At 45.0% G+C, this 15,278-nt stretch overlaps 2 protein-coding genes across 2 annotated transcripts in view; one reads left to right on the top strand and one right to left on the bottom strand.

Annotated features, from left to right (window-relative positions):
- Nucleotides 1-352, bottom strand: part of LOC130113808 (protein Niban 2-like) — a 53,339-nt gene extending 52,987 nt beyond the window's left edge. Inside the window, exon 1 of the mRNA XM_056281457.1 lies at nucleotides 73-352. Coding sequence (XP_056137432.1) covers nucleotides 73-127 — 55 coding nt within the window. The 5' untranslated portion in view covers nucleotides 128-352. The remainder of the gene's footprint in view (nucleotides 1-72) is intronic.
- Nucleotides 353-2,537: 2,185 nt separating this feature from the next.
- LOC130112242 (syntaxin-binding protein 1-like) overlaps nucleotides 2,538-15,278 on the top strand; it is a 58,605-nt gene continuing 45,864 nt past the window's right edge. Inside the window, exons 1-4 of the mRNA XM_056279524.1 lie at nucleotides 2,538-3,186; nucleotides 3,516-3,866; nucleotides 4,110-4,273; nucleotides 4,428-4,679. Coding sequence (XP_056135499.1) covers nucleotides 2,538-3,186; nucleotides 3,516-3,866; nucleotides 4,110-4,273; nucleotides 4,428-4,679 — 1,416 coding nt within the window. The remainder of the gene's footprint in view (nucleotides 3,187-3,515; nucleotides 3,867-4,109; nucleotides 4,274-4,427; nucleotides 4,680-15,278) is intronic.

Below are 15,278 nucleotides of genomic sequence, written 5' to 3'. Positions count from 1 at the left end.
GAGAATACGAAACCGCCCTCTAACGCCAATTAACTTGAGGGCGAGTTTGGCACGAACGCCGTCCAATCTCACCTGTGATCATCTCCCGCCTGGCCTCATCCAGGTGACTGGAAATCACGTCCCCCATGTCGACCAACTCTGTCTTCCTGGCGTATTTCCAGTGGGAAGTTCAACAACAGACAAACTGAAGAAAATCTAATAAAAAAAACACAAACAAGATGAATAAATAAATAAGTCTACTAAACGACTTTGTTAAGGTGCGTCCGCTCCTCCGCTTCTAACGCTTTAGCATAACTTTAGATGAAGACTCCGCAAAGGTGGACGGAAGAGAAGAAAGTTGGGCAATGAGCAAACAAACTGACTGCTATTTGGATTTGGAAGGGAGAGAGACACACCCTCCTCCCACTGAGTCACCCTGGAGGAGGTGGGGTTTCTATTAAGAGTGACAGACGAGGCCAGGCAGTCGTGTGTGATCTGATTGCGTTGATCTGGGTCTATTTACCTTTCTCCACCGCCTGCAATAAAATACAATACAATACAATAGAATTCAGTACAATAGTTGGACGTTAACGAAGTGGACTTCGTGTACCAGAAGCAAGTTTGAAGCACATAAACGTGTTTAGCGATGTTGCGCGCGCACGCACACGGCAATCGGACACCATGGCGGAGGTAATAAAACCTATCTACCGCCCTCCCGTGGACATTTGATGGCAATGTAGACAATTAATTTCTTTCTCATACAAACATAAACTAAATGACTATAAATTTACTCATTGATTGATTGACGTCAGTTCTAATGTTGTGTGTTGTTTTTTTTAATCAAGAGAAACATTTGTTTGGATTTTCAAGGTGGACCGGTGGACGTGTCAAATCTCTGTGCAACAACGTCAAGTCCGAAGAAAATAACTGGAACACATATCCGGTTTGCCTCAAAATTAAAAGCGTTCCAATCTCAAAAAGCTGTAGGACAAAAAAAATGTAACGTAAGAGTTTACCTACATTATAATGTATGGAATGAGAAATTAAATGCGGTGAAAAATATGAAATGTAGACCCTCCCCCAGGGGTGTACTCGGAAAGAAAGTCAGCCTGGATTTATCCACTGGGACCAGCCGGGGGGAGGGGGGGTCGATTACGTATGTACACTTTATACGACAGTCAGCTACAGTTGGGGGGGGGGCATTCCAGGACATAGTCCACTAGATTTAGAATCCTAGTCCTTGCCGGTAATTATATAGTCTTTTATTGTTGACAGGTGATTCTGAAGTATTCAAAGGCTTTTGCGATGGAAAGTAGCATATTTCATAAAGAGGCGTTCCAGGACATATTCCAGTAGTCACAGACTTATATTGTAACACGCCATTAGAATGGTTTAAATAGTAACAAGTAGCCTATCAGCGCACTCGTTTTGTAAGTTACAGCAGTTTTAACTGAACATATGCCGCAGGCAAGTCCAGGTGTGCCATGGGATTTTTTCGAAACCGTACATTATTATTGCAATATGTCTGTGAAGGTTCTCATTCATCCAGGTCATGGTTATCCAAATGAATTGAATCAAGTGCAACTGGACTTGGTATATATCCGTGAAGACGTTTCGCCTCTCATCCAAGAGGCTTCCTCAGTTCGTGCCTTTTGACTAGACCAAGCTAGTCTGACTGGCTGGTGATGAAACTCAGATATTTATCCTCTTTGGAGTCAGTGGCGCCCCCAGAAATTTTTCATAGGGGTGGCCAAATGGGGCCACTGAAAATCTTGGGGTGGCACACCAAAACCAAAAGCCATGACTGAATTTCGGGAATTCTATGATGCTGTTGTAGTATACTGTATAGGCTGGTTGAAAACTGTCAATATGAGAGTTATGAAAAATATACATTATTGATTTAAATGAACAGCACCTAATGTAAAATATCAGATAGAAGCATATTATGCATAATCAGAAGCATATTCTGCATATGCGACTCGTGGCTGGGGGGGGGGCAGCGGGGGCCAGGGATAGTATCAGGGTGGCCGTGGCCACCCCTGGCCACCCCTTGGGGGCGCCACTGTTTGGAGTCGTTATCAGAGCTATAGATGTCCATGGCTCTTTGTGTTCCGATGTTTTCATAACCAGCCAGTAATACTAGCTTGGTCTAGTCAGAAAGGCACGAACTGAGGAAGCCTCTTGGATGAGAGACGAAACGTCTTCACGGATATATACCAAGTCCAGTTGCACTTGATTCAATTCCTTTGGATATTATTGCAATATACAACTAAAAAGTTATTAATGAGTTTTTAATTTTTTGTCAGTATTTTGTACAGGGTCATAAAGGGGTCTTTATGTGTATTTTCATAAAGGGGTTAAAAAAGGGTCATTATTGTTTTAAATCTTGGACCAGCATATATAACGGTTATATGTGCTGATTTCATCCCCTGGACTCCTCCGGGTAGCGTAGCGGTCTATTCCGTTGCCTCCCAACACAGGGAACTCCAGTTTGAATCCCCGTGTTACTTCCGGGGGTGATTTCTAAAGTGACACAATCCACACCATGGTGTGCTGGCATGGTCGTGGTGCCCAAGCCTCAGGGGAAGATACAACTGTGTGTAGACCTAATACACTTGGAACAAGTGCATGCGGAGAGACACGTCCTCCCAGCGGTAGACCATACACTAGCCATGCTGGCAGGGGCGAAGGTGTTCATGAAGCTGGATGCCACCTTTGGCTTCTGGCAAATCCCAATGTTAGAGGAGAGCTCACTCCTGACAAAATTCATCACCCCATCTGGGAGATATGCATTCAACCGCCTACCGTTTGGGATCTCATCAGCCCCTGAACATTTCCAGCGTTGCATGTCACAGATCCTGGAGGGGTGTGCAGGAGTAGTGTGTCATGCTGATGACATATTAGTGTATGGAGAAAACATGCAGCAATACAATGAGAGACTGCATCAGGTGCTGAAGAGGCTGAAAGAACAAGGACTGATGCTGAACAATGAAACATGTGAGTTCGCCAAGGACAGCATCATGTTCGTGGGTCACCAGGTCACAGCAGACGGTGTGACACCAGATCCAGGCAAGGTCAGAGTTATCATGGAGATGCCTGAACCTACCAGGGTGGAAGGTGTGAGGAGAGTGATGAGGATGGTCAACTATCTGGGCAAGTTTTTACCCCACTTTGCATCATACACACACCCGATCAAAGACCTGCTCAGTGAGAAAAATGAATGGTGCTGGGAGACACCACCGAAAGAGGCATTTCAGAGACTGAAAACCGAACTGAGTTCCCCATGCATGTTGGCTCCATACTCACCAACAGCAGAGAAGTGTAGCTGCTGATGCCTCATCCTTTGGCCTTGGGGGTGTTTGCCCTATCTCCTGGGACTTAAGTTCAAATTAGAGACTGATGACAAGCCACTAGTGCCACGGCTGCGTACCAAGGCACTAGATGAGCTCCCCCGAGAGTACTGAGATTCTGGCTGCGGCTGATGAGGTTCACGTTTGACATTGCGCATGTGCCTGGCAAACACTTGATAACCTCAGATTCATTATCAAGAGCCCCTGTGAAACATACATTCACACAAGCAGAAAAAGACAACGAGACAGATGTCAAAGTGTTTGTGGATGCAGTCATTCAAAGCCTTCCTGCTACAGAAGCAAGATTGAAAGTGATTCAAGAGAATCAGAAAGCCGATCCCGTCTGTGCAAAACTAATCAAGTACTGTGAGACTGATTGGCCTGACAAACATGCCCTCCCACCAGAGCTGGGGTCATACTGGCATAAAAGAGAAAACCTCATCTTGGCTGGAGAGCTGCTTCTCAGAGGACAGAGAATTGTGATTCCTCACTGCATGAGACAAGAAATCCTCCACTACCTCCACAGTGGTCACCAAAGTATTGTAAAGTGCAGGGCAAAGGCCCACCAGTCTGTCTGATGGCCAGGACTGTCTGTACGCATCAGTCAGATGGTGGAGAACTGCAGCTCATGTTCACAGCACAGGGCAAAGCATAGAGAGCCCTTGCTGACCACTCCAGTACAAGAGACCCTGGCAATGGGTAGGGTACAGATTTATTCTTCTGGGAGGAAAATACTCACCTTCTCGTTGTGGATTATTTTTTCATGCTACATTGAGGTAGCCCACCTCAAGGTAGCTTCTGCCAACGCTGTCATTGCCGCTCTGAAGGAGGCATTCAGCCACCATGGAATACCAGAAACAGTCATGTCTGATAACGGGCCGCAATACAGCTGTGCAGTCTTCAAAGACTTCGGCACGGAGTATGGTTTTACACGTTACCAGCAGGTATCCACAGGTGAACGGGGAGGCGGAGCGTGCAGTGACTACTGTACAAAGACTGTGGAAAGGAGGAGGTGAGAAAACAAAGGCTTTGATATCATACCGCGCCCCACCTTTGGAAAGTGGTTATTCCCCTGCACAACTCCTCATGGGGAGACAGATACGCACCACCATACCACAGCTCCTGACATCCTTACGCCCACGTTGGCTGAACATCCGAGGATTCAGGAAGTCTGAGAAGCAGGCAAAAGAGAACCAGCAACACCGCTACAACCTGCATCACAGAGCTCGTCCTTTACCACCACTGCAGTTGGGCCAAAATGTGTGGCTTCGGAGAGAGAAGAAACAGGGGACTGTCACTCAACATGCAACAACACCGAAGTCCTACATTATACACACAGATGAAGGACAGGTCAGGAGAAATTGCACACAGTACACCATCCACAATAATAAAGAAATGTGCTGCATGATTTATTTGGGGGGGGGGGGGAGTGTTCACTATTCAAAGAGAAACCACATCTAATGTAAGGATGTCAACAAAACCAAAGTGGTCTTTGAATATCAACTCCCCCACCACTGTAAGGTCTTTTTCATTGTTCATATTAACATAAGTTCATTTACTCATTTACTGGACTGCCAAAAAACATGTTAACCCAGGTACACAACTTTGAGAATATGTATCAATAAGCACCTTTTTAAAACTTTTGATGTGCTTAAACACTTTGTAATGAGGTCTTCAGGGGGCAGTGTAAAAAAACATCCATCCATTATCCAAACCGCTTATCCTGCTCTCAAGGTCACGGGGATTGCTGGACCCTATCACAGCAGTCATTGGGCGGCAGGCGAGGAGACACCCTGGACAGGCCGCCAGACCATCACAGGGCCGTTTGAAAAACATATGGCTGCTAAATTCATAGGACTACTAAAAATTCAGAAATAGGTCGAATTCATGGACACAGTGGGTCACTGTTTGTTGATTCCCGGCAGAGTAAACCACAGACTCTTCTGAGATGTTATCCAACACAAACAGCCCGGAGATGTCTGTGCTACTCATTTGTGTTTGCTTTAATCTCAAACCCAAACACCGACAGAACAAAACCATGAAGGGGAGGAAATCATGGCAGCGTTACAGTACAAAGTCTGTGGCACTTAAATTGCATTTTGCAGAATAACCTCTACGGTCCTATGAATTTAACAACTACACTGTGTTTTGTTTCTTTTCACATTGGCCCATGAAGGGAGTGTGTCGTTACCTTAGCCCTATTTCACTGAATTGAATCTATCCTAAAGTTAATCTAACCTACCATAACCAGACTTAACCTCAACCTCAACCAAACGTTTAGCTAACCTTAACCGATGACCCTATTCGACAGGTAACCCAGGGGGCATCGAGCCAACACCCCCCACGAAGCCACCGCGTTACTGCAGCGATCTGCTTGAAAAGGCGACAATACAACTGCAGTTGTTGGCCACCGGCGGCGTTACTTACTTGGTCCCCGTACCATAACAAACACACTAACAACACGTACTAACCGGACGTACACGCATGCCTTACGCAGAGGCACGCGGCAGGAGAGGCTAACAGGCTAACAAAATGCTAACAGGGCTGTTAGCATTTTACTATCCAGGATCAAATCACATCCTTATAGTCATGACGCAGTCACCAGGCAACAGAAACAACGATATTGTGTTACATGCCATGTTGATACACAATATATGTGATCACAGACAGAATCGGAAGCGACAGAAAGTTGACTTTTTACTGATTTTTTTTACCCTATACTATTGTAAACTACTAATAAGACACGTTAGTCCCTACCGCTGCCACCAATGTAACCGGTTATTTTCTTGCCCGGTGCGGGATTCGATATGGGGTGTACTGCACCACAAGGCGACATCAACCGCTCGGCTAAAGGGTCGGGCCCGTTAGCTAGGGACTAACGTGTCTTATTAGTAGTTTACACTATGACAGTGTGAAAGTATCGGCTGAGGTCAGCCCCATGTTCCCTGGCTATCGAATAGGTTAGCTATAGGTTAAGGTTAGGTAGAAGTTAAGGTAGGTTAAATGAAGGTAGGATAGGTTAAATTTAGGTAAATTCAATGAAATAGGGCTGAGGGAACAAACATAGACATGCTCCCCATCGGCCACAACTGCAGTTTGGGCCGTCAAGCAAATGAAGCGACAGGCGCTCCCTCTCCAAGTCTGGATGTAAAGCATTGAAGCCCTCTAGATATTAAAAATAAAAAAAAACATTCCGAAAACTTTAATCAACATAATCCAGTGTGGCCCAAAAACATACTCTACATACTCGGTGTTTGCACAATTATCAAGATAAGCAAGCCTGTTTTGTTTACTCTGCAGCCAAGTTTAAAGTATTCATTTAAAGTGGTTAGTCTGGTTAAGACTTGTGTATTTATTTATTGTTTTTGGCAGTCCCCTCGATGAGAAAACCAATGTGACGTTTTAAAATGTGCGCTCTGGAACGTGTGGAACGCGACCATGGTCGGCTTTTATTCTGAGATTCCCAAACAGGAAGTGGTTATTTAATTCCCTCTAACTTGACGTCGGTCCTAGCGGTTGGAAGATTTCACACGTCTGTAGACCGGTGCGGTAGTTTTTATTTATTTATTTTTTAATTTATTTATTTATTGTCCGGGTCGGGTTTAGACTGGAAGGAGAGAGGAGGAGGGAAGGTGGAGACGCATCCAAAGCAAAGGACTCATCATGCCACCGCTGGGACTAAAAGCCATAGCTGGAGAGAGTAAGAAACACATTTCTTTTTAATGAATCCAAAGATTATATGATGTTGCAATTACACTGTTTCAAAGCAATGGATGGTTATTGATTAAAAAAAGAGACCAATACGATACAGCTGTCATGTCAGTGGCTTTTGGTCTTCGATATTTGGAATTCTTTATTTAGTATTTCAATACAAGACCATGAAGTCTTAATTGTGAATATTTCTACCGCGAATGAAGTGTAACCTCGTGTTGCGTCATGGAGCGCTTTAAGGAACAGACGCGCAAACGACTGCCGCTTGTTTTCGCACCGAGGTGCGTTTGGAGAGATAAAATCTCCTGTCTGGGATTTTTGTGTCGTTTGATCAAATTGGAGCAAACACCCCCACCCACACCACCCACTTCGATTGTACGGCACACATTGGCCTCACATTGGCATTTGTTTTGGGTAAAACCAGGGACTGGTCCTCGCAAATCCTCACCCGCTAATCTTAGTCCCGTGGGATTAGGGGCTTCAGTTGACACTCTGCTCAAGTGAAGCGCACCGAAGTAGGACTGAGACGACCTCCAGCTAGACAAATCAAGCGATGGACTGCCCCTTTATGTCATAGGAATCTCATTTAGAGATTTTACATAACGAAAGACGTACAGATTGGTGTTATTTCGTGCACATGTGGTAAATATGTGTCCGTCCGTGTTAAACCCTCCCATGCAAACCGCGGACCTCTGAGCGGGGCTGCGCACTGGAGCGCAGCGCAATTACGCACGGATCTCCGTTTGGACGTGTTCATAATCCATCAAATTATGACTCATTTCAAATCGCTTTAGACAATACTGTCAGCAAAACGAATACAGCCCGATGTAAACAGGGTTGAGCATGCATGACCTGTATGATGAAACCAAACATACGATGAAAACGTTTTTCCAAGAATCGCAGCAATGCTGGATGGAGGATAGAGACCAGTAATCCCCCGATGAGATAGGAGGTCCGCTCCAAGGATATGTGATAGGATAATAATGATTTTCATTTTGATAACGACTATAACTCAGCCACCTGCCGTTATATTTACTAGCCAAATGCTCCTACCAGAAAAGACTAAAAGGAAAATAAGATGGTATATTCCTTTTTCTTTACTTGCACATACACATCCAAACACAGGCGCCGTACCGTTGGGCTGTTTCCAGCTAGAATATCAAACCACCATTTGTTGTATAATTTTTTTATTCTATAATTCTGTATTTGTCTATAGTTAGCTAATTGTGGCCTGATCAGAATACTTTCAGAAATGAAATGTACTGTGCTATTTTCATGGGTTAAACCTCCCTAACTATTGCTCTGTTATGAAGCTATATAATCCACCTTGCACACACATTCACCTAGGTCAGTGTTTTTCAAAGACTCTTTAGGCTTTTTTTATATATAGATTTCCAAATCAAAATTTTTTTTTATTTGTTGTTGTATGTCAGTACAGACTAAGCCTCGGCCTGTGGGACATTTTCCAAATCAGATGCGCAACGGTTTAAACTCTAAAATGATTCTCACAGAAAGTTGAATCAGTTTGTCTGGACTCGTTCATTGACAGAAGCGTTTCATCACTCATCTAAGTGACCTGTTCAGTCTCAGCTGACTGCAGGTACCCCCACCCTTACAAAGTGGCATAACCACCAAAACCAACGATGCCGTGGCCATTAACTAGAGTTACAATGGCAATGTGTACTATTCACAGAGGATGTGGAAATGTTTGCAATCACAGCATTGTACGATGGCGACAGATGTACTCTAAGCGCCCCCCCCCCCCCGGTTCAGGGATGGTCATTCCCTCGTCACATAGATGGCCTCTTTTGACTCCCTGTACAAACCAGCGTTCCTCCCTGTCAAGGATGTGCACATCCTCATCCTTGAAAGAGTGGCCACTGGCCTGTAGGTGGGTGTAGACTGCAGAGTCCTGGCCTGATGTGTTAGCTCTCCTGTGTTGTGCCATCCTCTTCACCAGCGTCTGTTTGGTTTCCCCAATGCACAAGTCACAACAATCCTCCTGGCACTTAATAGCATACACTATATTGCTCTTTTTGTGCAGGGGACCCATTCCTTGGGGTGGACCAATCTCTGGCGCAGTGTGTTCTGTCGCCATCTTACAATGCTGTGATTGCAACTGTTCTCCAACCCTCTCTGAATAGTACACATGGCCGTTGTAACTCTAGTTAATGTTCATGGCAATTTGCATATGAAACCGATCATTGTTTTCAGTCGTTATTGCCGCTGTATTGTGTATAAGTGTGGGGATACCTGCAGTCAGTGAGACTGAAGAGGTCACTTAAATGAGTGATGAAACGTTTCGCTCAGTAAACGTTGTGTCCAGATGAACTGATTCAAACTTTCTGTGATTTTCTTACCTGGACTATTGAGCATGCAAGAAGACCAAAATGATTCTGTTTCTTTTGACTTACTGTGTACAGTGTGAGTGTGTGTGTGTGTGTGTGTGTGTGTGTGTGTGTGTGTGTGTGTGTGTGTGTGTGTGTGTGTGTGTATGTACCAGCCCTGTGATGGCCTACCGGCCTGTCCAGGGTGTCTCCCCGCCTGCCGCCCAATGAGTGCTGGGTTAGGCTCCAGCATCCCCGCAACCCTGACAGCAGGATAAGCGGTTTGGATAATGGATGGATGGATATTTTACAATCATTATTATAACAGACAAATATTTTGTACCTGCATCAATTATTTGGTTAATTCTATCATTAAAATTGTCCTTAAGATAGATAGAAAAGTCAGTCTTGGTGTTTTTTGGGAAGCTCTTTGCTGTTGATGCCTTTAAACTGGCCAATATTGTAGATTATGTTTTCCAAGATATAACTGTTTATGTGCAGATTGACAGTTTGTATCAATCAATCAATCAATCAATCAATCAATCAATCAATCAATCAATCAATCAATCAATCAATCAATCAATCAATCAATCAATCAATCAAACAAACAAATAATCAGTCAAATTGCATCTTATATAGTGATTTTCTAACTGCAACAGCCACTCAAAGCGCTTTACATTTCTGGTCAAATCCTGCCACTCAAAGCTGAATTCATGTAGGGCCCGTCCTAATCCTGTTGAATGACCGGTCCTATTCCCTGAAACATACAGGAGGCCATTAGTAAACGGCAATGTTTAGGTTTAATATGTTGGGACTCAGTTAAGAATGCTGATGTAATTTCCTGGTCCCTAAAGACTACATCTGCAGTTTTTTCATTCTCAGGATGAGCTACACCACAACTGGACATGTTTCGATAACACCCAAAGTGTGTATCCTTGTGAACAAGCGTGTGAATTGGTGTGTGTCCGTGTGCGAGTGTGCTATCATGCCGTTTCCTGCGACACCACTTCCACTGACACAGAAAGTGCACAGAAATAGCGGTAGGCAGCGGTGGAGTAAGAGGATTGGGAAGGGATTAGACCCAGTGATTGTGAAGGGCTTCTCACCGCCATCAGCGAGCCCATCTCTGTTTTGCTGTATGGTTGAAGCTAAGCCTCGCCCATCTCTCAGTACTACACACAGACAAAGCAGTGAGAGAAACTGGGACACTATGCTTTACTGTATTGTACTGTACTGTACCGTATTGTACTGACCAAAGAAGTGAATAGAGTCAAAGCAGTACTATCTTTTAAGCCTAGATGGTTCTCTATCTCTTATTTCTCAGTGCCTTCATCTCTCTCTCTCTCTCTCTCTCTCTCTCTCTCTCTCTCTCTCTCTCTCTCTCTCTCTCTCTCTCTCTCTCTCTCTCTCTCTCTCTCTCTCTCTCTCTCTCTCTCTCTCTCTCTCTCGCTCGCTCCCTCTCTTTCCTTCTCTCTCTCCCCTTCTCGGTCTCTCTCTACTTCCCTCTGCTTCTCTGCCCCCCCCCCCCCTCTGGTTATGAGGCACAGCACAAATATTAGTGCAGGTGTAGCTATCCTCTTTGCACCAGACTTAACGATTAATGTCACCTCGCAAAAGGAAGTGGTCACAGGAAGGCTGCTAGTGGTCAGGGCTACTATGGGGGGGGGGGGGTAAGGAGATTGTGTTCGTTACTGTTTATGCACCAAATGTATGGAGTGAGAAGGTAGTTTAACAGGCTAAAGCAGGAATTGTTAAACTTGAGTGCTGATGTGATCTTGGTGCTTGGGGGGGGGGGGGGGGGTTGGAATTGCACTATTGACCATGCCAGAGATAGGCTGGGGGGGGGGGGCACACAACATCAGCAGGTGTGTTGAGAGACATAGTACAGAGTGGTTATTTGATGGATACATGGAGACTAAAGTTTCCAGTGGGTAAACAGTTCACATGGATGAATGTGATGGGGGATAGGGTTACTGCAGCACAGCTGGACTGACTATAGTACATTTTAGATGTCATAGTAACAGATTGGTAAAGGCAAACATACTATGTTCTGTGGGTTTTTTTTTATCACCACTCAGCCATGTCGCACCTGGTAATCTCCTCAGGGCCATGCCAGTCTGCATACTGAAAGTTCAATGTAAAGCTCTTGCAAGATGCCACCTTTTGCACCAGTTTTGTGGAGTTCAGACGTAGACAGAAAAGAGGGATTTTGAGTCCCTAAATCAGTGGTTGGATGCAGGTATAAAGCACATATTAGGCATTTTTGCCAGCAATACACAGCTTTCTGAAACGTAGAGACCAAGAGAACACTGGCGATGCTGGAGCAAATTTTAAGAGAGGTGGAAGCAGAGTTGGTTGCAGGGGGTAATATTGGGCTGGGTGACAACAGAGCTGAGTTAAGCCAGAGAACTGGGGGCGTCCCTACAGGAAAGGGCAAAGGGTGCACTTGTGAGAGCTCAGTTTTCAATGTTAAAAGAAATGAGTGCATGAAGTGCCTTTTTCTTTGGACTGTAGGGGAATGTGTCCAAAGAGAGGCAAATGCATTGTTTACATCTATCAAAAGACAATGTCACAGGAGTGGCAGGGAAATGAGGGAGGAGGCTGTGAGGTTTATTCTGATCTGTGTGGTGCGACCCTGTATGTACAGAGATGCTGTGATCTAATCTCCCAGTTTTCTGATCTGCAAAAGACTGAATTGGGCTCTCCATTGTCATATGAAGTACTTTCCATGGCTGTCTCCCAAATGAACTCGGGTCGCGCTCCGGTGTTGATGGCTTGCAGTGGACTTTTACAAGGCCCTTTAGGGCACTATTGGCCAGGATTTATTTTGTGTCTTGCGTGAATGTGTTGGAACAGGAGAACTGCCTTTGAGCTGCCGTCATGCAGTTTTTTGCTCTCTTGCCTAAACAAAAGGGACTTGAGTGACATGAAAAACTGGAGGCCTGTGGCCTTGCTCTGTGTGGACTACAAGCTGGTTGCCAAATGCCTGGCTAATAGACTGAACAAATACATTGAGACTACAGTGCACAGGGATCGGTCCTATGGTGTGCCAGGCAGATCTATTATGGATGTTTGTTTCTAACAAGAGATATGTTGGACTGGTCTAGAACTAATGACATCACTTTTGGGGCTGTGTCTTTAGACCAAGAAAAGGCCTTTGACAAGGTGGACCACGGGTAGTTGTTCAAAGTGTTGTTAGGTTTTGGGCTTGGACAGAGCTTTATTTCAATGGTTAAGATGCTTTACAATGGACCAAAATGTCTATTACAAGTGGATGGGGGTCTTAGCAGGCCTGTGCAGGTTGGTAGAGGGATCCATTGGCGCAGCCCGTTGTCTGGGCAACTATACACCCTAGCAATAGTACCATTTTTATATTTGTTGAGGAGCAGGTTGTGTGTGCTCCAAAGTTAGGACTGAGGGAACCATTTTTTTTGTTTTTTTGTTTGTTTTTTGTCTGCCTAGTTGAAACAGTTCATCCGGACACAACATTTATTGTGAGAAACGTTTCATCACTCATTTGAGTGACTTCTTCAGTCTAAACTGGCTGCAGGTATCCCCACACTTATAAACAGCACAATTGCATAACGACCAAAGCAACAATCAGTTTCACATGCAAATTGCCATGGTCATTAACTAGAGTTACAATGGCCATGTTTACTTTTCACGGAGGATTGGGGAATAGTTGACAAACTGGGCGTTTGTCAAAGCCAGGAAGATGCCCAAACAGTGTACCACCTGATTGAAGAGAGAAGGACAACAGCTGCCTAAGCGTAAATCAGTGGTGATTCCATATGTGGCGGGAATGTCGGAACAGTTGAGACGTTTATTTTCCAAACTCTGTGACTCAGTTACTTTCAAACCCTAAAACATGTTGCGCCAGAAATTGGTCCACCCCAAGGATCAGATTTCCCGGCACAAACAGAGCAATATAGTGTACACTGTTAAGTGCCAGGAGGACTACCGTGAATTCTACATTGGGGAAACCAAACAGATGATGGCCAAGAGGATGGCACAACACAGAAGAGCTAACGCGTCAGGCCAGGACTCTGCAGTCTACACCCATCTACAGGCCAGTGGCCACTCTGTCAAGGATGAGGCTGTGCACATCCTTGATAGGGAGGAATGCTGGTTTGAACGGGGAGTCAAAGAGGCCATCTATATGAAGAGGGAACGACCCTCCCTGAACCGAGGGGGGCTGTTGCCATCTTACAGTGCTGTGATTGCAACTATTCCCCAATCCTCTGTTAATAGTACACATTGCCATTGTCTACTACTACTACTACTACTTTCGGCTGCTCCTGTTAGGGGTCGCCACAGCGGATCATCTGTTTCCATTTCTTCCTGTTTTCTGCATCTTCCTCTGTTACAACAGCCACCTGCATGTCCTCCTTCACCACATCCATAAACCTCCTCTTTGGCCTTCCTCTTTTCCTCTTCCCTGGCAGCTCCATATTCAGCATCCTTCTCCCAATATACCCAGCATCTCTCCTCCACACATGTCCAAGCCATCTCAATCTTGCCTCTCTTGCTTTGTCTCCAACCGTCCAACCTGGAGAGGTCCCTCTAGTATAATCGTTCCTAATCCTGTCCTTCTTCGTCACCCCCAATGAACATTTTAGCATACACAATGCCGTTGTAACTCTGGTTAATAACCACACAATTTGCAATCGTGTACAAATTTGTAATCATGTGAAACCATCGTTTGACCTGCCGTTGGTGTTATGTGGGAAGCTGGAGGTGGGCTTCACTGTGGGGCTGTACATCTTGGGGCTAGCTACTCACATAGGAACAGGGCAAAGTTTACACGTGAACGTTTTGTTTGGCCATGCTAAGGTTGCAACATGGTGTACAAGGAGGAACAAGGTGAGAGGGAGTGGGTGTGTGGATCCAGTGGCCCTATTCAGGGCACTTGTCTCTGCACGCCTTAGAACAGAATATGAGTATTGTGATATTGGGCTATACAAATAAAATTGACTATTACACCTGGGTGAATAATACTGTGGGCTTTGAACATGTTAGGTGTGTAGGAAGGGCTGTATGTTTTGTTGGGGAGGGGGCTTGACTGTATGTTTGTAATGGTTGGTGGGATCAATATGCATGTAACCATATGTAAAACTGAACAGTGTGTGGGGATGGTGGCGAAGGTCTGATGGTGGTGGTTGGTGTGTGTGTGTGTGTGTGTGTGTGTGTGTGTGTGTGTGTGTGTGTGTGTGTGTGTGTGTGTGTGTGTGTGTGTGTGTGTGTTTGTGTTGTTTTATGAGGTTACTCCCTTCATTAAAGAACATCAAAAGTCTCTTCTTTCCCTCTCCATCTATATCCCTGTTTCTGTCTTTACATCTCCCTCTGTCTATCTGTCTCGCTCTCTCTCTATTTCCCTCTCTGTCTCTGTCTCTCTCACTCCATCTCCCTGATGTCATCGCTCTTCCGATCTGCATCTTCTAATTTTCCCTCTCACCATATATCTCCTTCCTTCAGTGTATTCCTCTTTCGTTCTCGCTGTGTAATTATCTGTGGGTCCAGGCGTCACCCGGCTGGCTTCATGTGGTCTTTCATCAGTACAGAAGGATTTGTGGTCAGCGTGTCACAGGCGGGACAAAAACCTTTTCTTCATATTATTGTTTCACAATGACATGCCACATACTGTGCAGGGGTGGAGGGTGGGAAATCGATTTGGTGCACAAATATGCAATACAAAGCCGTGGCGATTTTAATATCACATGATTTTTTCCCCCCCGATTCGCAACGTTGAAGCACAACGACCAGATGCTGTGAGGAGGTCTGATGTAATGGTCTTCACATCTCTGGATGTCTGAATTTGAATTGTTTAAATGTTTTCCTCAGGGAAGCGTACTCATGTTTCAAGCTTTTTGTCACATAAATGCATTTTGTCGTACATTGTGCGTGGATCGTC

The sequence above is a fragment of the Lampris incognitus genome, chromosome 1 (genome assembly GCF_029633865.1).
Source record: "Lampris incognitus isolate fLamInc1 chromosome 1, fLamInc1.hap2, whole genome shotgun sequence".
Classification (NCBI taxonomy): domain Eukaryota; kingdom Metazoa; phylum Chordata; class Actinopteri; order Lampriformes; family Lampridae; genus Lampris; species Lampris incognitus.
This window is presented reverse-complemented; position numbering and strand designations above follow the sequence as displayed.